This window comes from Orycteropus afer, unplaced genomic scaffold (assembly GCF_000298275.1).
Source record: "Orycteropus afer afer isolate SDZICR_OR568_19922 unplaced genomic scaffold, OryAfe1.0 scaffold00027, whole genome shotgun sequence".
In the NCBI taxonomy this organism is placed as follows: Eukaryota; Metazoa; Chordata; class Mammalia; order Tubulidentata; family Orycteropodidae; genus Orycteropus; species Orycteropus afer.
The window spans coordinates 17,987,124-18,009,928 of NW_006921614.1; the positions used below are offsets into that span (position 1 = coordinate 17,987,124).

The 22,805-nt window shown below is 35.8% G+C and overlaps 1 protein-coding gene across 1 annotated transcript in view; it reads left to right on the plus strand.

Annotated features, from left to right (window-relative positions):
- Positions 1–22,805, plus strand: part of EXOC2 (exocyst complex component 2) — a 396,050-nt gene that overhangs the window by 110,493 nt on the left and 262,752 nt on the right. The window contains exons 6-10 of the mRNA XM_007935377.1: positions 180–260; positions 8,802–8,947; positions 9,086–9,167; positions 9,927–10,029; positions 15,657–15,775. Of these exons, the coding sequence (XP_007933568.1) occupies positions 180–260; positions 8,802–8,947; positions 9,086–9,167; positions 9,927–10,029; positions 15,657–15,775 (531 nt within the window). The remainder of the gene's footprint in view (positions 1–179; positions 261–8,801; positions 8,948–9,085; positions 9,168–9,926; positions 10,030–15,656; positions 15,776–22,805) is intronic.

Below are 22,805 nucleotides of genomic sequence, written 5' to 3' on the forward strand. Positions count from 1 at the left end.
TCCCCTGCGACTATGGTCCCAAGCCCGCAGGATCAACTACTCGGTCCCTCTGGGTAGCTGGCTGTGACCAAGCAATGACCATAACCTTGCCCCTTGTAATATGACTATTTTTATATAATATATTCCTACCCATTAAAATGGCCTGCAGTTTCATGAGTTTATTCTCCCCCCACCCCCAGCTATTCATCAAAAACTGGAAGCAGATGGAACAGAAAAAGTAGAAGGATCCATGACGCAGAAACTGGAGAATGTTCTGAACAGTAAGTTTTGTCCTATCACCCTAAACTATTCATGACTTTAAAACAAGCTTTAATAGAGCAGTTGGGCCTGATTTCACATAACAAGGTGGTAGGTTGTATCTTAGTAATTATTTCTAAATATTTAATGAATGTAAAGGGGAAACAACATTGAAAGTGAATGTTCTGTTTCTATTTACATTTTATTTATGAGAAATTATAATTTGAAAAGAAGCCAATATACTTCCTGCAAAGTTAAGCTTGCTGCCATAAAATAGGCCATTATATAAATAGCATCAAAGATAGAAAAGCACCAAGGCAGATGCCAGGATTGCCATTGACTGAAACCCTGAAAAAGATTATCTCCAAGTATCTACCTGTGTTAATGCATATAACACCATCTGGAAAAGTGACAGATAATTACATGTCATTTATTTATTTATACCTTGCTTTTTCCAAAAAAGGATTTAAGGCAACTGTATCTTTAAGAGTGTGTCCAACTCTGTGACTTATTGTAAAAATTGTAGGCTCAGGAGAAACTGATAAATGCAAACTTTTGGGTCCCTTCCCACCTCCCTTTTTACCCTTTTTCTGACATCCTGCCTTCTAAGTGGGAGCTACTTATCCTACTGATTGGGCAGAATCTCCTCAGATGAATTAATTCTTATTTGAGTATCAATGGCTTAAAGATACATTATCCTCATCATATAGTTTTTGAATCTATAGACTCATGTCTTTTAATATGGAGCAAGAATGTGATGGGAAAACTCCTTGTTTTTAAATCTAAATATATCATATGATTTCCCCCATGAAGTACAGTCAAGAATAACTAAGAAATTTAAGAAACTTCATGTCACATGCTTAGTGGCTCTATGAACACAGGACTATGATATCAAGTTAGTTTTGTACTTCCAGCTTAACTTAATTTAGTCTCAAAGGCAGAAGTTTCTGAGCCCTGTATAAATATCTGTCCACAAGTCAGGAGATTTCTGATAAGACATATCTTTTAGAAAAAAAGCATTACTTTGCTGTAAGTTTTTCTTTATACAAGAATTTGAGTACTTAGATTTCATTCTAAATTTATGACTTTTACCAGAACTTAAATTCCCCCTTTATTATTATTATTATTAGCCTTGAGATTTTGCCTTGTTTTTGTCTGTGAAAACCAAGTCACTAACTTGTTGAAATGAGTATCTTCTGAATTCAATCCAAGTTCATATTTATTAAAGCCATTTCTATGTTAGTATAGTCTTGGAAGGATTGTTTTTCCTCAGGGATGTTATTTTCACTACAGAAGTTGTCATCAAACCACGATATTTCTACAAAGCAAAAAGAAAACAATTATATTAGTAACTTTTAAAAGATGACTGTAAGAACAGGTTGATATAATAAATACACCATTGTATCAGAAGGAAAAATATGATATTCATTAAAGTATTCCAATATTCATTGGAAACAGTTAAAGCCTGTTTCATATGTCAAGGTTAGCACAGTATCTTAATATCCCTTTTTTTTTCCTTCTTAAGGAATAATTTAGGAGCTAATTCACTCTGGATTTATGGTATAAAAATTATAAGGGAAGCTGTTTTACTTACATTCCTTTATAACCATGAATTTGTGCTATAAATGTGTTACATTAATATTCATTGATGTTTGCTCCTTTTGGAGAAAATTGGGCTCAACATGTAAATATTTCTCCTAAAATATTTTCCTTTATAATAATTCTTTATATTCCCCAGAAAAATCCTTTATCAACATGATGTTGATATTTGCTGTCTTGGGATAAGGTTTTAAATTTAAATTCAGGTGAACTTTACAAGCATTTAACACTTCCTGTGTTTAAGTCCTGTGCTAGATTGTATGTGGGATATGAAGTTGGGAGATATGTTTTTCCACCTTCCAGAGTTTCTGCCCACCAGATCGATGTTTTATATTTATTCAGGACCTAAATAACTACGTAAGTGGCTAAAAAAGCATAGGGAATTAAAATTAGAAAACATCGAAAGCCCCCAAAAGATTAAATGAGCTACATATGGTCATTTAAGTAGCAAATGACAGAGCTGGGATTTATATGCAGAGATTTGACTCCAAAGTACAAGCTACAGGCTGTCCTTGCTGTGCAGGTTTCCGATGTGTACGAAGCTCATTACCATGGTTCAGTTAAGTAGCACCAGCCCCCCGACATGGTTCAGATTTCATTTTCCATGGTACGTTAGCCATGATTGTACAGTGTGCAGACCTTGCTGCCAGTTCTTCAGTCCACAGATCATGCCATAATAACAGATGCACATCAAGGTCAGTGATCAGCTGTACCCCTTCCTTCAAAGTCTGAGGCAATGGATCCCTGCATGTCTGTTACCAGTTCATGCAGACATGGTCAATAAGGCATGTGATTTTTTGTCTCTTTGTTTTGCAGTGATAAAACCATGTGACATTTTATAAAAATGGGTAATTGAAACAGGTAATTGGTCCACAAAGATGAAAGCACATCAAAAAAATCAGAAGTGATCAAACTGTCAGTGAATCAAACTGAACCTAAATGGAGTTACAGAAGAAATAGCTGACTGTGGGAATGTGGACAGTGCTGTTGTTCTAGAGACTATGGGTGTGCATCCAGAGGGATTTCTTGAAGGGGATTTAGCCAGAGAAATGCAGAAAGTGGCTGTGATTTAAAGGATGAAGGTGTCCTAGAAGAAGGGATGCCAGCAAAAAACTTCACTTCAAAGGAGCTCTTAGAGATACTTCATGACTTTGAAAGTGTAAAGGATACAATGTTAGAAGTTGATCCAAGCTTAGGAAGGAATATAACAGTTTGCTAAGGCATAGAAGCTATGCTCACTCATATCCTAAGCTTTATGATAAAAAGAAAAGGCAAATGCTCTTGATATTTTTTTTTTTAACAAACAAAACACTGAATTTTCAGTGGTTCTAATGTTTTAAATTATAGTGTACTAAATAAAAATTCATTTCAGTATTTTAAAAATTTTCTATTTATAATAAAAAACAAGTTTTCAATGTTTCAACAAAATTTTTTTAATGTCATGGAACAATCATAATTCTTTCCATCGATTATTAAACTACTCTGCTCAGTTTCAACTTGCACAGCTATTTTTTTGGCCCCTCCCTACCACGCAGAGTGAGGCCAGCCAGGGTTATACTATATATTCTCTAAGTAGGAAGAATATTGACCATTTGATGCAAAATAGTGCATTTATTGAGCACATGCTCATTCTGTCCCAGGAATATAAAGATAAAACTTGCTGTTGCCCTTCTAAGACTTTATGGCCTAGTGGAAGATACAGACCAATAAGCAGGTGATTTAGGTTATAGTAAGATGATACTGTGCTAGTGGTAATCCTGGGATGCATCTGGAGCAAGCATAGCGGCACCTGACTGAAAAGTAGACTGAGGACAATTTTAGGGAAGCATGGCAGCAGCCTTTTAAGGGGGCAGGAAGTAGCCAGGCAAGCAAGAGTTGATGAGTAGATTGCTAAGTAGATACAGGTGTGTTTAGTCGGGGCATGCAGCAATATCAGGAAGTCACCATGTTAAAGAAGAGGCAGGCCACATCTCAGGTGCTATCATCCAGTGTGGCTAGTGTGCAGAAGTGATTGGTGAGACTACAAGGGAGATGAGAGCATTCATGATCTGCTTTTATGTAGTGCTGTAGAGTTTGTCTTTATCCAAAAGACAAATGTGACTCATGGAGGAATTCTAATAAGAGAACAACATTATGAAAATTTTAAGGAACATTTACCAGCTGTGTAGAGAATGGATTAGAAGGGTGCTAGCCTAGACTCAAGAAGTAAGACCAAATAGAATTGTGTTGTAAGATGTTATGTGATGTAAGAGTAGAAATGTGAAGACTTTGAACCAAAACAGAAGTGGTTAAGATAGAGTGAAAGATAAGAGATGTTAAGGAGGTAAGATAGGCAATGCTTGCCCAATGGATTGTTGTGGGAAGTAAGAAAAAGGAAGTAGATGATTATGACTTCCAAATTTCTGGTCTCAAGCAGAGGAAGAGGAGGAAATTCAGTTGAATTTATGACATACAGAGTTTGAGATTTCTGAGGATCATACAAATTAATTTCTTTGTAGATCTCACCATATCCTAGCTGTGTGTCATTAGGCAAGTAGAATAAACTCTCTGTGTTTGAGTTGTCTCTGCTATAAAATGGAGCATAGTACCAATCTTATGTCTTACAGGATCATAAACAAGTTTAAATGAATTAATACATATAAAGTTTTTAGAAGAGCACCAAGCATAGAGTAAATGCTCACTATATTAGCTGTCATTATTATATGTCTGTTGTTGTTGTTGTTATGTGCCGTTGAGTCAGATCCAACTCATAGCAACCCCTCCTTGGATTTCCAAGGCAGTATCACTATGGAAGTAGATGGCTCAACCTTCCTTTCGAGGAGTGACTGGTGGGTTTGAACCAGTAGCCTTCTGTTTAGCAGTCAAGTGCCTCAGGCACTGCGCTACCAGAGCTTCTATTGTATGTCTAGTAAACATAAATTTAAAGATTAGTCTTAAGCTAACAGGCATATCTTGAGATACAGATTTAGGAGTCACCAGCATAAGATTTGTCAGGGATTTCCTTTCACTTGGATCCACAATCACTGTCCATGGAAGCAGCAGTCAGGAAATCAGATGATGTATTGCACTGGATAGTCTGCTGCAAAAGACCTCTTTGAAGTGTTAAAGAGCAAAGGTGTCACTTTGAAGACTAAGGCACAACTGCCATGATATTTTCAGTCACTTCATATGTGTGTTGTAAAAGCTGGACAGTGAATAAGGAAGATTAATGAAAAATTGATGGATTTGAATTGTGGTGTTGGCAAAGAATACTGAAAATACCATGGACTGCCAGAAGAACAAATAAATCTGTCTTGGAAAAAGTACAGCATTTGTTTTGGAAGAAGTATAGCTGGAATACTCCGTACAAGCAAGAATGGCCAGACTTCATCTTAAGTACTTTGGTCATGGTGTCAGAAGGGACCAGTCCCTGGAGAACAATACCATTTTTGGCAAAGTAGAGTGTTGGTGAAGAAGGGGAAGACCCTCAATGAGATGGACTGACATATTGGCTGCAATGATGGGCTCAAATATAGCAAAGATTATGAGGATGGTGCAGGACCGGGCAGTGTTTCTGTTATACGTAGAGTCACTGTTGATTAGAGCCTATACATTGGCATGTAACAACAACAGCAGCATAGGGATGGTAGTTGAAGTAACAGGAGTAAATGATTTCACCCAAGTGCTGTGTTAAAATTAAAAGGAAAAAGCCTTTTCTTAGAAGATTTATAACACTAAGAATCTAAGAGTCCTATTTGTAAAAAATGAATTGGCTTCCTAAGCCTTAGTCAGTGGTGTACTGGTGAATACTTAATAAGCGGCACTCCCAAAAGAAAAAAGTAAAAACACCCCCTGGAAAAAGAAAAAGAAAGAGAAAAAAAAACACCCCACCTAAACCCTAATTTAGCATTTGCTAGTTTCCAAACTGTAAATATTCCTACTGTGGTTGATTTAAAACCAACTAGACACTGCAGAACCAAAGTTGGGAGGGATGCTAGCTGTGAGCTACTTGAGCACAACATGCACCTTTCTCATCCACAGAATTCCAGTTTTGTACACTTCATGTGGAGTTATAAAATTCCAGTATCAGAAATAGTATTGTAAACGAGTATTAAATATTGCTAATAGTTCTAGTAACATAATGAAATTATATTTGTTATAGATAGCAGTCATATTTTCTAGAATCTGTTAAGAAGAACTGAGGCCATCAAAGAAGGTGTTGGGTCTTTTTGTTGTCCTTGTTTTGCTATGCATTTAAGTAAACGTTTAAAGTTTTTTTATGCCCCTGTGTTTCATTTCCTAATCTTATTTAATTTGCTTGTCGTGGGATGAATTGTATTATCTGAAGTGTGTGTGTGTGTGTGTGGGGGGGTACTCTTTCCCTCCCCCATGCCCATCAAACACAGAGCACAAATTAAAAATCACTCTTGTGATCCACTGTCTCAAGTGTCAATACCTAGAAAAGGACCAATAAGCTCACTTGGAAATAGGGGAAAGTACAATGTTTATGTTAAATAAACACGCATGAAATTATAAGACACCATTATTACATGACTGAGCTTTTGTAGATAAAGATCTAGGACTTCCTGGCATAATTAAAATTTCTTTCTCTTTTGCTGCTTTTTGCAGTTAAGAATGTAAGATCAGTTGGCAGATCTGTGTTCTGTTGGTTAGTGTGTGCAGTGCCAACATACTCCTGTTTCCATCTTACATTGTAAAAAAATTCTATGCTATGGACCCTTTACAACTGTGGCAGCTGAGTATTGTTACCATGGCATCTCTGTTAGTTCTCAGGTCTGTTTGTGACTAAGGCTGTGATGGTCATTGTCAGAGAGCATGGTGTTAGGATCTGCCTAGAATGAGGATAAAGGCTGCAATTTCAGGTCTTGGGTCACCTAAGGCTGGTAAAACCTGTAAAGTGAAAGTTGTGGCTTTTATGACCATATGGTCCAATTAAATTTGTTGTGTGGTTGTGCTATACTCTCAAACCCCTGCCAGCTACTATAGACATGCATACTCTTGGTGTGAGGAAGACGAGTAAGGGTGTGAGTAGAGTAGTACACATGTGCGATCACTACTTAGAAGGACCCAGGGTGCCTGCTGATGGTGGAGAGCACCACTGTTGCTTGGTGATTTTCATTCCTCGTTCATGTCCCTAGAAAATACAGACATAAAGGGCATTTTGTGAGCTGCTGGTGATTTTTATCTGCCTGCATAAATCTTGGTTTCACTGCTCTTATTTATATTGTTACTGGATATAATCATCTAATTATATAAGAGTTTTGAACTCCCAAAATTTTATTGTGAATGCGATAAAATTCACAGCAGAATAATTTATATTATAAATTGTCTACTAATTAAAATTATAATAGCATGATTTCTCTATGCATAATTAAAATTTGCCATATATAAATATATACATTTCTGTATAAATAAATGAACATTGTGATTTTATATAATTTCTGTATGTAAATTATTCATTATAAATTTTTTATCTTTTGTTTAACTTTAAGTAGATTTTCTGTTTTTATGCCTTTAACGGAGATAAAGTGATTAATTGATACCAGTTTTTATTACCTGAAAATGAGAAAAATCTAATTCTGAACTCTTGCACTTTTTGCCCCAAATTCTTTCATTGTGCAAAAAAAATGTGCTTGGAGACTTATTGTCTAAAACCTTTTTAATTAGTAAGTATAATTATATAAGTAATTAACCTTTTAAAAAGTTCAGTCACATTCACATATCTCTTCATTTATAAAGCCTCAATTCATGAAATTTATGTTTTTCAAATGATAAATATTTTAAAACTTTCTTTGAACAAAACGTTTTAACCCTAATCAGATATCAAATAATCATTTACCCATCATTATGTACTCTGGTGGCAAGAAGGGAATAATTTTTTTTCCCTCATCTTTTAATAGAAATTCAGTTTTCTACATTAAATAGCATGTGGTGAAAACAACTATCTTGACAAAGCAAAGTTTTTGTATCAAGCCTTTAAAAGTTCAACAGAATTCAAACATTATTTAGATAAAGCAATTATTTTACAAAGACGACTTTTAACATGGTCAGGCCACCCACAGTGCTGACTAGAGAATATGGCATGCAGCCACCCAGTGAGACCGACGTAATTTTTTCATCTTTGCTTAAAGTATAGTCACTAGACCAGATAATGTAGAAACTTTACAAGGAGCCATCAAACAGCCAAGCACAGTTTATCCTTTTTCTCCTCTTTCCTTATTGCTAATTAAAAATAATTCACAAAGTGAAAATGGTGAACTATTTTTTTTGTCACAGTACATTTTGCTTTAGATAAAGCAGTTCTTTCATTACACTGATTCGTATAGTTTGAGGTCTTTTTAGGTGAAAGAATTATGAAATGTTCAATTCATATATAACCTTATAAATGATTTTAAAAATACGTGATATGTTAGTCTATCATTTTAAATTTCTTTATGTAATTTTCTGTGCCTTCTATATAAAATAGATAATTCTACCAAGATAATTTACTAAGAATTCATTTTAAAATAATGTCTTTTGAACAACATTTTGAAAAATATTTTTCTTGTTTTATTTATCATATATAGATACTGAATCCATGGTGTTTAACTAGTGTAGTGTAGTGTGTGTGTGTTTGTGTGTGTGTTAAGCTGTTGTCTGAATTAATGAAATAACCTAAGGGCTTATAATTGGTATAAAATTTAGAAGAATAATTAATTTTCTGTATGGTAATATTAGAGAATTTATTTGAGCATGGTAAATATGATTGGATACTATTCTTAACATATGAAAAGACTTAGCAGGCAAAATAGAAATGATGTTGTAGCACACCATAAAAGATCTCAGTATACCTAACTATTAAAAGATAGTCTATTAAGTTTTAATGTAAAACTACAATATCCTAACATTTTGTTTCCAGTACCCAGTTTTATGTTTTCTGACTAAAGTTAGCCTTTATCCAGGTTTCTTTTTTCATTTTAAAATAGGAGCAAGTAATACTGCAGATACATTATTTCAAGAAGTATTAGGTCGAAAGGACAAGGCTGATTCCACTAGAAATGCACTCAATGTGCTCCAGCGATTTAAGTTTCTTTTCAACCTTCCTCTAAATATTGAAAGGAATATTCTAAAGGTAAAGTATATATTTATGTTCCTATGGTTATAGATGTCATAAATTTAAAGATTTGTTAAGATGTTTGTTATCTTAACCAAATGTCTTTATGTCATTATGCTTTACTGACAGTCTCTAAAATGTTTCTTGATTTTAAAGGGTGATTATGATGTGGTTATTAATGATTATGAAAAGGCCAAGTCACTCTTTGGGAAAACGGAGGTGCAAGTTTTCAAGAAATGTAAGATTTGTTTATTACTTCTAAATTTTCTAGTTTCAGAGGACAGATGTGGAATTTATTCTGCAGAGAATGTTGCATGATTTTAATTGCTGTTTATATGATGTTCTCTTTAAAGTGTAAAATAATTACTTCAAAAAATAACTTGCTGACTTTTCTACTGAGATGTAGTGGAAATGAGCTACTGCATTCATAGCTGAGCCTCGGCCATTGTTAACCACCGTTAAAAATCTTTCTTTTACTGGAAAGATTAAATTACAGATATTTTATAGAGATGGAAACCTACATTTCAGTCTTCCCTCTTCAGAAAAACATGTTTAAAAATTCCAACCTGAAGTTAAAGCAAACTAAACAACTTTTGAAATTACCTCTGATGCCAGAGTCATAGAAAATAGGAGAATCTTTAAAATGCCATAGGGTATAAAGCCTTATCAACTAGGAGAAGTATCACAGGACTTTATTAAATTCATAAATGAAATCCATAAGGACTTAGAAAACTTAATTTTATTTTTTAATTGTGATAAAATTTACATGCAGTGAAACGCACAGACCTTACAAGTTACAGGTCAATGAGTTTTGACAAATGCATACAACCATGTAATGCACACCCTGGCAAGATACAGAATATTTTCATCACCTCAGAAAGTTCCCTTGTATCCCTTCTCAGTCAAGCGCTGCACCCTTCTAAGGCAACTACTGTTCCATGATTTGATTTTAAGTTTCCATTCTGTAAACCTTGTATATTTTTTCCTTTTAAACTAGATTATGCTGAAGTAGAAACACGAATTGAAGCTTTAAGAGAATTACTTCTGGATAAATTGCTTGAGACACCATCAACCTTACATGATCAAAAACGTTATATAAGGTAAACCTTCTGCCAGTACTTTGATAGATCATGTATACTGGACCATACTGGATACATCACCCAACTCTTAAAGCTAATTTGGGAGAAACAAGGAGACTGGCTGATAAAATGGAAATATAAAAATGAAAAATAATAGCATAAATTTAGGTGTATCTGATATAGGAGACCAAAATGTTTTTGCATGGTAAATGATATAGTTTAGTTGTAGAATATTCACTTTTTAAGGGTAAGAATATCCTGACAGTATGGTGAAAGGAAAGTACCCTCATTGCTTCGTCACTGCTTCTTCCTGTGAGAAGTGGCTACCAGACTTCCTTAGTGGTGTGGCACCCCAGATCATGAAGGGCACTGTGGGGGTGGGGAGCTCCCTGTAGGGCAGAGTACTGACGCACATTGGATGGGGTCATCAGACCATAAAAGTGTGTGAGGCTTGCAGTAGAGGAGACTATAGAAGGTTCTAGCATTGAACAGGATAATATCTGATTTTCAAGTCTTTAGTGATCAGTGAAAGAAAAAGTTACTACATAGGAATATTTAAAAACCTAAAAGCAGTACTATTTAAAAATATGGGCATCCAGAGTGTGGGGAGATAGCCTTCAAAGGAAGCAGTATAGCGTAACAGGTACCATGCTGTTGACATTGGATGGCTTACTTCTATTCTTCAGTTTCTTCATCTGCAAAATGATATAGTTCATATCAAGATTTGGGGAAAATTAAAGCATATAAACATTTTTATATCTATAATTAAAAAACATTACATTTATTTTCTGTTGGAATATTTTAGTGAGGGCTTTGTTCTCAGAATAGGATACTATTTTCCAAACTTAATGGCTTCCCACTTTCTACTAAATGGACTCCCGATTAGGACTTACTGAATGTTCAATAGTTATAAAATTATAATAGCCTTTGTATGCTTTGGGAGCTCTGGTGGCATAGTGCCTAAGGTGTTTTACTGCTAACTGGAAGACTGGAGGTTCAAACCCACCAGCCACTCCTCTGAAGGAAGATTGGGTAATCTACTTCTGTAGTGATACGGCCTCGGAAACCCAAGGAGCGGTTGCTGTGAGTTGGCTCTGACTCAACAGCAGTGAGTTTTTTTTTTTTTTTTTTTTTTAATGTGTGCTTTGGCTGTGGCCACCATGTGACTGTTGGAAATATTTTTCGGAATGGGAGAGGATTTGACTATGAGCACCTGCTGCCTTTGTAGTATGGAGGGACAGCAGGGGCTTACCTCAGACCTCTATTCCTGGTGACGCTGGGGCATGGAGCCTGAGCACATTGGTGTTGCTGAGGAAAGCAGAAAGCCCTTTAGCAGTGACATAAAGAGCAATGACAGTGACCATCACAGCCATCACTCAGTATCTGCACATCATCTCTGATCCTAACAACAGCCACGAGAGGGCAGTTGTATTATGTCCATTGTACAAGTGAGGAAACTGAACTTCAGGCCTTATCGGTTCCTCAGAACGCACAGATAGGTGTGGGATTTATGTTTGTCTGGTTTCAAAGCCTACTCCTCCTTTTCTGTAAGCTGCCTCCATAGTAAAGTATATATTTAGGGCTTGTAGAATCATAGGCATTTAAAGCTGGAAAAAATTACATGTTAGTTATTCAACTGCTTTGTTTTATATTTAAAGAAACAGAGTAAGAGAGGCTAATTATCTTGTCCCGGATAAACAGCTGGTTAAATATTACCGGCTCCGATTCTTGTTCTTTCTGTTCTGCTGTGCTACCTCACTAACTGTGGTTTATATTTGTAAACCAGCTTGTCTTTGTTGTATTAAATTTGCCTATAATTACTGAGTAAATAACTTCATGCAGTGAATAACAATCTATATAGTTAACTAAAGTGCGGTTCTTAAGGCAAGTTACCTCACTGGGTAGCATTTAAAATATGCTAAGGTTCAGACCCCCCAGCCACTCTTTGGAAAGAAGTCTGGGCAATATACTTCCATAGAGATACTGCCCATGGAGGGGTTGCTATGAGTCGAATTGACTCTGTGGCAGTGAATGTGTGTGTGTGTGTGTGTGTGTGTGAAGTGTCAAAACCATGGCATTTAAATGGGCTATATAAATGCCTTTCCCCCTCATTTTAACAAGGAAAGAATAAGGTCAACAGTAGTTTACTTATTTTTTATCATTCAGTTTCTACTCCTGACTTTTAGAAGACATTCAGCAGTTCTTTTATCTTTTTTTAATTTAAATATTTAGGCATTAATAAATAGGCAGTATAATATCAAAATGAGGTCAAATATCTTTGGACTTTGATAAGTACTATGAGAGCATCTAGTGGTAGATTTGCCTTGATCATCAACAGAAAATACATCTGTATTAGCTTTCCTGTAGAATCTAAGTTATGCATAGTATTGAATGAAAGTCAGCTGTATCAGTGTTGTCTTACTTTAGTTCTATATTTTATCTCATTAAAAGTTTATTATTTCCATTCTCTTTGTTTTATTTTGATGCCAGTCGGCTACTTACGAGTAAGTATGTATAAAAGAAGCCAAAGTTGCATGCTCCTCTCCATGTCAGTGTGATCTGATAGCTGGTGATTGTTAAAATTACATCAGAATATGGCTGAACTTTAATTCTTAAATTTTAAAATATTGAGCCTGTGCTTACCATAATTAGCATTCTTTACCTTCTTTCCCCTCTAACAAAAGCCTTTTTAAAAAATCTTCTTTCATATGCAATTTTAAAAAAAAACATAGCAAGAACATGTATCACATTCTAAACAATGATCTTGAAATCAAACTACTACTTATTTTTAAGCTATACACTAAAAGAAAAGGAGAAGCTTACTGAATTAAGTCATTTAACTAAAGTAAAGCCTAGCCCAAATAGTTGTACCTTTTAACTGAAAAATATAGAATTTCTGAAAGAACAACTTTTTTTTCTGTATGCATCTCTCTTGATTTAATACCCATTAATAAGATGATAAAAAGAGGACTGTTAAGAGCCTTACAAGTTACTAAGCCAAAAATTTATGACTTTTGTTATTAATTTCAAACCTAGGCTTGGTTATTTGAGTGAAGGTGTTAGGAAAAAGTATTGCAGAAGTATTTGGAGACAAATCAAGTCTATGGAAGGCAAAGGTGAAACAAAGTCTTCCCAGCAAGCATAAAAATAAAATTACATGTTCTTTGTGACATGATGTGCTATTTGTCATATTTATATTCCAGACGGTAAAAGAAGAAAGCCTAGTGTGAGAGGAGGAATCAGATTGGAATTTGAAAACTTTGAAATAAATTCCCTATGTTAGGCTACATTTAATTTGTTAGATTTCATTCTCAGGTTGCTGTCCTTGTATATGCAGGGGAATCCTAGGTGACTTCTTAATATGAGTAAAGTTCTTCTTTCTAATTGAGTTGTTGCTTTTTCAATACAGAAACACAACTTGTTTGCAAACTGTCGATAGACCATGGCAGGGAGGAGGATGAAGACCCACTCTAGGCACTGCCCCTGGACACTCTTGGGCAGTTTGAGTCAAGCTAATTAGTAGCCATTTTGCAGGGGATCAGATGCCTAGCTTCCCTCAGAAATCAGACTGTCTCCATTACTGACTTATGAAGGATCTCTCCTTAATACTTTATTAGTAGCTAATATATTACAAAAGGAGCTCTGGTGGCACAGTACCTAAGGCATTTTGCTAACCAGAGGGCTGGTGGTTCAAAACCACCTTCTGAGGAATGAAGATGGGGCAATCTACTTTGGTAAAGATTTACCACTTTGGAAACCCAGTGGTCACTATGTGTCAGAATCAACTTGGTGACAAAATGGATTTCTTTTTCCTGTAATTAGCACTAATTGAAACGTCTGTGAGTAAATGAAATATTCATTACTGGAGCCATGTGGGAAAGAAGAATCAAATATGACCCTGAGTGATTAATATTTGAATGGAAGTCACAGCTTGTAACCATTAATTAAAATTTGTCTTTGAATAAAAATCTTTAACTGAAGACAGTGGCAAGGTTATTGGTTAACAAACAATGCTTTTAAGACAATAAATTCATCTGGATATACTTTTGGAGTTGATTTAATTGAGTTTAACTTGTTAGATAGATTTATGTATTTTATGAGGACCAAGGGCCAAATGTTGAATATTTGACAGAATTTTTTTAATTGAAATGTATTTTAAGATTTATATGGCTTTGGGTTTTTATGTACAAAGACTATTTTAGGAACTATTTTTAAATGAAGAATAGTGCCCATTTATACTATACTTTCTAGATAACTGTTTTCTCAAATAGTCATAAATTACAGTTTAGATTTTACAGGTAAGTTTGTCATCACCAGATCTCTTCATGTAGGAAGACCTTCAGTTACAGTTAAGGAACACTGGTGCACAGTTGTTAGCCCTTGACTGCTAACTAAAAGCTCAGTGTTTCAGACCCACTAGACCCTTTTGGAACCCACCAGCCCCTTTTTGGAGGAAAAGATGAGACAGTCTACTTCTTTAAAGATTTATAGCCTTGGAAACCCTATGAGGCAGTTCTACTCTGTCCTACAGGGTCCCTATGAGTCCTAATTAACTCCATGGTCATTGTTGTTAGGTGCTGTCGAGTTGTCTCCGACACAGAGACCTCCTTTTGTAAGACAGAACGAAACACTGCCTAGTCTTGTGCCAGCCTCATGATACCTGCTATACCTGAGCCCATTGTTGTAGCCACTGTGTCAAACTATCCTGTTAAGGGCCTTCCCCTTTTCCTTTGACCTTCCACTTTACCAAGCATGATAACCTTCTTCAGAGAATGGTCCCTTCTGACAACATGACCAAAGTAGGTAAGACAAATTCTGGCCATTCTTACTTCTAAGGAGCATTCCAGCTGCACCTCCTCCAGGACAGAGTTGTTAGTTCTTTTAGCAGCCCATGGTACTCAGTATTCTTTGCTAACACCATATGGTAATAGGTTGGATTTTTGGTTAAATTTTAGTTACTCTATGGCTAGATTTCGGAGGGAAGGTTGGGCAATCTACTTTGGTAGAGATACTGCCTCAGAAACCCAAGGAGGGGTCTCAATGAGTTGCATCCAACTGGAAGGCAGTAAGTTTGATTTGAAGAACTAGATTATCATAGAAAACAGTGTCACACTGCCATCTAGTGGCCATATTTCATACTAGAAAAGCATTTAAAAACAAAACAAAAAAAAGGCTGGGGTGGGGATCCTTTGTTGTTTCCCACCTGTGTTTTACATAGTGACTTCTGAGGAATATGGGACAATCTACTTCCACAGTGATAGTGCCTCGGAAACCCAAGGAGGGGTTGCTATGAGTCGGGTCTGACTTGGCGGCACATAACAACAACAACAAGTGGAAACATTGCAGACTAACCTTAAATATAAAGTTTGCACTCAGTAGATAGGATCATTGCAAGTTATCTTTGTCTTCCTGGTTATTTTTCTAGAAAGTCTTTTACCTTTTTTTAAATACAATTTATTATTATTTGTTAATTATGTGAAAATAAATTTGAATATATTTCATTGAAATCTAAAGGCTAGTATTGACAAATGCTTTACTTAATTATAAAATTGTAGATTTTCTTAATATAAACTCTTAATGATTTAAAAATATGCTAGCTCTTCCTTTTAGCCTCATTTAAAGCTGTCAGTCTTGGTCTTATTTTTCAGGTACCTGTCTGACCTTCATGCCCCTGGTGACCCTGCTTGGCAATGTATTGGAGCCCAGCACAAGTGGATCCTTCAGCTCATGCACAGTTGCAAAGAGGGCTATATAAAAGACCTGAAAGGTAAGGCATCTTCTCTTCCAGCTTATCATGCTGTTCTTTAATTTACTTTATTACTTTATCAATAGTTGGCACAGCTGGATTATAAAGGAAATGATTACATGATATCTGTACCTGTGTTCTTCTTCTTCTTTGGTACAGCTGGCTAGCATTATACCTACAAGTGAGCAACAGAATAGGGAAGAATGCTCTTTAGCAGTATTGACAAACATTTGTTTCAGGGAACTGCTAAAATTTTGGGGGAGGCAGCATGATGTTGTAGAAATGATATTAGTCTTTAAGGTTATTTTTCCATTACTTCACCCAATATATATTGAGTCCATGCTATATACCAAGCAATATGCCAAGTACTAGATAATCAGTGGTGAGTAAAACAGCCATGACCCTTGCCCTCACAGGCTTCCTCTGTAGTAGGAGAGAAAGATGTTAAATATTTAACTAACAAAATAAAAACTGTGATAAGTGATGTGAAGAAAAATAATAATATTGTTTAGAAGAATAAGTGTGGAGAATGTTTCAGATAACTAGTTTGGGAAGATGTCTCAAAGAAGTCCACATGTTATGAAGAACTGGAAGAATGGGAAGTAGCTTGCCAGGCAGCCTGGAAAAGGCAACAGCTTCAACAGGGCAAAGGCCCTGAAGAAATTTAAAGAAAGAAATCACAGCTGCATTGGAATATGGGCTTATCAACTTTAATTTTTACAGTTTTATCATTCAACAAAAGGAACTATAGTGGTGCAGTGGTTAAGGCATTTGGCTGCTAACCAAAAGGTTGGGGGTTCAAACCCACCAGCTGCTCTATGGAAGAAAATTGAAGCAGTCTGCTTCTGTAAGATTTACAGCCTTAGAAACCCTTTGGGGTTGCTATGATTCGGAATCAACGTGGTGGCAGTGAGTCTGGTTTTTTGTTTTGGTCATTTAACAAAGATTGAATGCCTACTCTGTGCCAAACACTGTTGGGTGCTAAGAACATGGTAGTAAACACAGTGTACGAGGCCTTTGCTCAGAAGAAGCTTGCAAAATTGTGGAGGAAATAAACAGGTAAGCTGACTATTAGAGTACTGCCTTCTAAGACTGGAAATGAGCAACATGCTGTGGTGGCAATTAGAACGCATCTGATCAGATTTTTGAGGCTAAGAGGTGACGTTCTGAGATGTAAAGGAAGTGGCATCTATTTTAAGATCTGAAGGATATCTGTGTTAACCAGACATCAAGGAAGGAGGAAGGCAACAGTTAAATACCATTCCAGGGACAGAGACTAGACACATACAGGGCTTCAAGCAAGAGGAAGTATGGTGAATTCTTCTGTATAGCTGGAGCTCAGAATGTGATCAAAGTGGTGAGAGTCAAGGTCGGAGTTAAGTAGGGACAGGTAAGGAAGGAATTTAGCCATTTTATAGAGATTGGACTGTAATAAGGGAACCATTAAAAGATATTAACCAAGGGAAAGACACGATCATACTTACTTTTTCAATGACCATTCTAGCTTCCATGTGGTGAGTGGGTTAGAGTGAGCAAAACTGGAAACAGTGAAACCAATTAGGAGGCTGGTAGGATCATGTAGGCACCTGACCCAGAATAGTGATGGTGGAAATGTGGAGAAGTAGATGTATCTGAGAGCTATTTAGGAAAGAGACTTGATATTCTATTTGGTGATTGATTGAAAAGATACTTGGTGATTGATTGAAAGAGGAAGGGAACAAGGAAAGTTCTCAGATATCTGACTTGGGCAATAGTTAGGATGTCTTAGGGAACATAGGGGAGAAAACGCTTTTTTTTTCCCCCATTTTTTTTGGCAAGTTTATTTTGGGTTGTCTGACATGCACGTGGGTTTCCAATAGGTTGTTATTGTTGTTGTTGTTATGTGCCGTCGAGTCAGCCCTGACTCATAGAGACCCCTCCTTGGGTTTCCGAGGCAGTATCACTACTGAAGTAGGATTGCCCAACCTTCCTTCCGAGGAGTGGCTGGTGGGTTTGAACCGCCAGCCTTCTGGTTAGCAGTCAGGTGCCTTAGCCACTATGCTACCAGAGCTCCCGATAGGTAGTTAGATTTAAAGAGAGAGAGATTTGGACATGGCTGCTGGGAGTTGATACATTCATGCAAGAAGATGAACAGTTAGAATAGAATCCTGAGAAACTATTGGAGGGGCTGATAGAAGAAGAGAAGCCTGCAAAAGAGACTAAGAAAGGGTGGTCTTGAGGTCAAGGGAAACACTGTCACCAAATCCAAAAAGAAGGGGAGTGAGCACTGAAGTTCTCAAGGTGAAAAGTAGGATGAGAAGTGTCCTTTAGATTTAGCACCGAGGCCTTAGAAAATACAGTTCCAGTGGCCTAAGATATCAAGTAAAACCAAAAAAAAAAAAAAAACCACTGCCATCAAGTGGCTTCTAATTCATAACAACCCCCATTGGGTTTCTGAGGCAGTAAATCTTTACAGAGTAGATTGCCCTGTCTTCCTTCTGTGGAGTGGCTGGTGGGTTTGATTAGCCGTCAAATGTCTTAGGCACTGCACCACCAGAACTTCTTTATATCACTCAAGTAGATGATATAAATTAAGGAATATAAGGAATAGCAATACATATAAGGCTTCAGTAAAGTGACAGAATAGTTCTGCACAGGATGAAGGACATAGAGAGATCATTATTATTTACTTATAGCGTAATTTTGTCATGAATTAGTGTGCTTGGATTTGAGTACTTTCTAGCTTTGATTCAATTCTTGGTATTTAGGGAAATCCAAATGTTTCCTTACTGACGCCACACATCAACATGTCTGTTAATGTCATTAAATACTTTATAGTTTTATCAAGAGAAATGGCAGCAAATGATATACACAATCTGTAGTCTTTTGGAAAGATTACTAAACACAACGCATGTAGAGTACCTTTATTTTTCTATTTTTCAAATAATAATTTTTGAGACAGGGTTCTCAGACCTTAGAATCTATTAGTATGTAGCCATTACAATCCCTTGAGGGTTTTTAAAAACTGCCAATTCCTGGCCCCCATCCCACTAGCAACCATTACGTAGAGTCTCTGGAGTGAAGTCCACCCACTGGTGCTTTAGCACCTCCCACTGATCCTGGCACAGTGGTTGAGATCACTGTACTGTGAGTACAGTGAGCATCAGAGCCAATGTGGCCTCTGACCTCTTGGAGGTTGGGAGGGCATTAATTTTTTTTAATTATGTAAGTATTTAATTATAATTGGAAAAGTACTATGAAATGAAGAGTACAGAATTCTACGAAAGCATAAAACTGAACCTAGTGAAGAGGCATGTCCAAGAAAGTTTCCTAGAAGTACTATTTCAGTTGAACCTAAATGATGAACATGAATTATCTAGATAAAGAGGCAAAGAGAAGAAGTAAGTATTCCAGATACCAGTGGGATAAATGCCATACACTCCCCCTAAATAAATAATGATATTTTCCAGACATAAACAGGATACCTGGTCTGACAAAGGATGTTCCAACATAACGCTTATAGGAGACAATATGAATATGTAATTTGATTATGAAAATATTTTAACTTCTGGGACACCTGTGTAGTCTATGAAGATAACATATAGACTATTTCAAATTGAAAAAGTTCCAGAAAATTTCATATATTCTGTTGCCACAACCATGTCCATAACTGAAGCCCAAACAGTTGACTCTTGGACATAAGTGGAAACACACCCTTTACCAGATGAGTTCCTGCCCAGCCCTCATGAGTTTATATATCCCTGTTAAGTATCCAGTATGTGAAACTGAGTCTCTAAACTGCCTTTGTGGAACTGGAGCTCTTAATGTTTTTCATTCACTCTGGACAAGCTTGTGGTAGAACTTGCTCATCACTTGTGAAATAATATTATATGTTAAATGGAGCTAGTCATTAGTGATGAGCTTTACTTTGAGGTACTTTGATAAATTGTTCTTTTGTGATTAGAAAGTAAAAACATTATAGCTTACAGCTTTTTTGAACTTACTCTACAAATTTAAATGCAGTATACATTTCCTAAGTTTATTAGGTTGTATTGTAATTTAATTTTCCTTTGACATTCAGAAGAACAAGTTTAAACTGTACCCTTTTTCATTATCAGTAAGAATACTAATATAATTAACATAGATAATCCTAACCTGTAGGAACCTTTTAGTGGAAAATCGCTGTGTTCTTTTGAACTCAGGTCAGAAGCAGTTTTTATTTTATTTTGGTGAATTCCAAAGAAGTAGAAAGAATGATGTAATACTCTGTCTTTTACCTTCAGTTTGGTGTGTTGGTTTTTTATCTGGTTCCTCTGTGCTCCGTGGCAGAGAACTTACTTGTTTGCTTGACACCCTTACTGGTTTTCCTGCATTGATAGTAGTTTTCCACTGAGGGCTAGATGTAATTATTGACACTTGAAAAGCTGATTAATAGCCCCACTCTTGTGTGAAATAGCTTAGAAACCATTTGCACTAAAAAGATAATGCCTACTTTCCATCCCATAGCTTTTCATTATAAATGGTCATTATTTTACTTTAGGTATTCTCAGGAATTTTTCAAAATGCAAACTTGTTGTTTTCTCAGTCCAGAGAATGTGAGTTTCAAGAAGTTCTGTACTTGGACTGTTAACACTGGATGAATGGTTGTAATTGTTTAAATAAATCCCTGGACAGAACAATGGCTAAGAACTGAGACAGTTTCATGAAATAAAATACAATTTAAAATGGATAAAATATAAATATTTCAGACAGGAAAAGAGTTCCTGGTGTCTTTTTAAGTAAGCTGGTCTTTTATGCAAGAATCTAGGAAATCTAATTAACATATAAATATTTTTTAAAAAGTCTTTACTTGGTGGTTTGGGAAAAAATGTTAATTGTATTTAGTCTTGTGGTCTTCAGAGAGAATTTCACTAGCAAATAGCAAAGATGGTGATAGATTTTCAGAGACAATCCTACATAAAAAGCTGCCATTTTCCAAGAAAGATTCTTTTGTATGTGTACCATTTGGCTGTGGAGGTGGGTCATAAGGTTGGTATTCTTATGAGCACAGCATTAGTTCTTTCTCTGAATTCCAGTTTTTGTTGTACTAATATGCACGGACCCTAGCAGATGGTGCTCCTCAGAGTATAAACACAAGGACATGGAACTAAGGATTACCATTGCACTTTAAATATACTATGCCATTTATCCCTAAATATTCCGCCTCCTCTTCCATAGCCTAACTTGGCAGGCCAGATTTGATCTTTTACATTTTCTGAGGGAAGAAAAAGATGAAAAACGAGAAGAAAACTAAGATTTTAGAACATTTTAAAAACTCATTTTGCAATCTAAGTGCTGATGAAAGTTTGTTCTGTTTTTCTAGCCTGACATGACTAACCATTTTGCTCTGGACCTTATATTCAAGGTATCACTGTGTCCTGAATTGTACACAGAACACTTTTGCCACCTTATGAGAAGTGTCATTGGTCTCTTAAAATTCCTGTGAAATAGGTCCAAAATTAGACTAAGGCCTCAGCTTTTCCTGCCAGGAAAAGCCTTTGGTTAACCCCCTACCGACATTCTTAAGCAAGATTTTTAAAGGTTGCTTTCAAAGGTGTTTCTTTCTTTGTTCTGAAAATAAGTTTGCATTTAACTCTTATAGTATAATCTGGCAATATCTAGTAACTAGAGTGATAGGGTGTCAGGCTGCTCAGGTAGTAATTATTCTGTTCTTTCAGATATTTACTTAATTAGAATTTCCCAAAAGGCATTGTTCAGAGACATTTAGAATAGGGGCAATAGCTTAAGTAATCAGAAAATTCTATAAAATAGTCACATAACAGAAAGGGATACATTTCTGTATGTCTCAGGTCCTCTTAGCAAATTTAGAGATGGTATGTCACCTGAAGGATTTATTCTGAAGGCTTCATTCAGTGGAGTAGAGTATTACAGAAGGAAAATGTTAGCAATAGAAATTGTGTAAATACTGGCCCTTTTAATCATTTCAGACATTCAGAAGATTAGTAGATTGATTACTTGGTAAAAAAAAATAAAAATGTTCATATTTATCCAAGGACCCTAAGCTCATATAAAATAAATGCTTAAATTGTATTAATACAATTTATGTCTGGTATATCTAAACTATATTTTTTCTCAATGTTTTGAAAATGCAGATATGACATTTATGTCCATAATTTAAATTGCTTTAGTTATTGAAGTTAATAAGGAAATGTAATTCTGGTATTACAGTAATGCAAAGTTAGGCCCAACTCACTGCTAGATGCTACTTCCACTAGAAAACTGTCAGAGCCGTTAAGTTTTCTGTATAACTATGAAAATATTTCCATGGTTAAAAAGACAGTTAAAAAAATGCATTTTATACATTTGTTAAATTTTTAAATAAAATTAAAATTTTTGTTTTAAATCTGTTATCAGGAATGGTCTTCTATGGAGCTTACTTTGTAGAGATTTAAAAAATACTTCTTCTGAATGCTCATGATAATAATATGAACCCAGAATATGAACTTTTTCTGAGGATCTGTTTGATCAAGGACAACTGTGTTACTTGAAGTTGATTTGAAAAGCCAAAAAGGAAAGATACCATTGCAGAAACTGCTAGTGAGATATATTAATTTGATTTCTGTCTGTCCTCTCTGTAGCCAAGTCCTTTACCATCCAGGTCATTTCACCTACATACAGTTGCTGTGGGCTGACTTTTGTGGTGTAGCTCCACCTGTACGCTTGTTCTTTGGTGTTGACTGCAGAATGCTTTTTAAATGGGCTTTAGAACATGGAGTGAGATTTTAGTTATCTGCTCTCAGATTTATAAACTTTAAAGGATATGTGCAGGAGAAAGTAGATTCATGAGAGAGAAGTAGTGGAAAATACCAGTCTGTTTTTGTAATGAGGAATCTTCCCTCCAGCAAATGTTGTTCTGCATTTCCCTTTCCTTTTCAGAAAGAGAATCACTCCCAGGTATATTCAGTATGCCATGGATTAGATTTGAAGCACCTACCATTAGAAATTGTCACTATTCACTATTATGTATAAATAATATTATATATGATAAATATCAGTTTTAATTACCAGAATA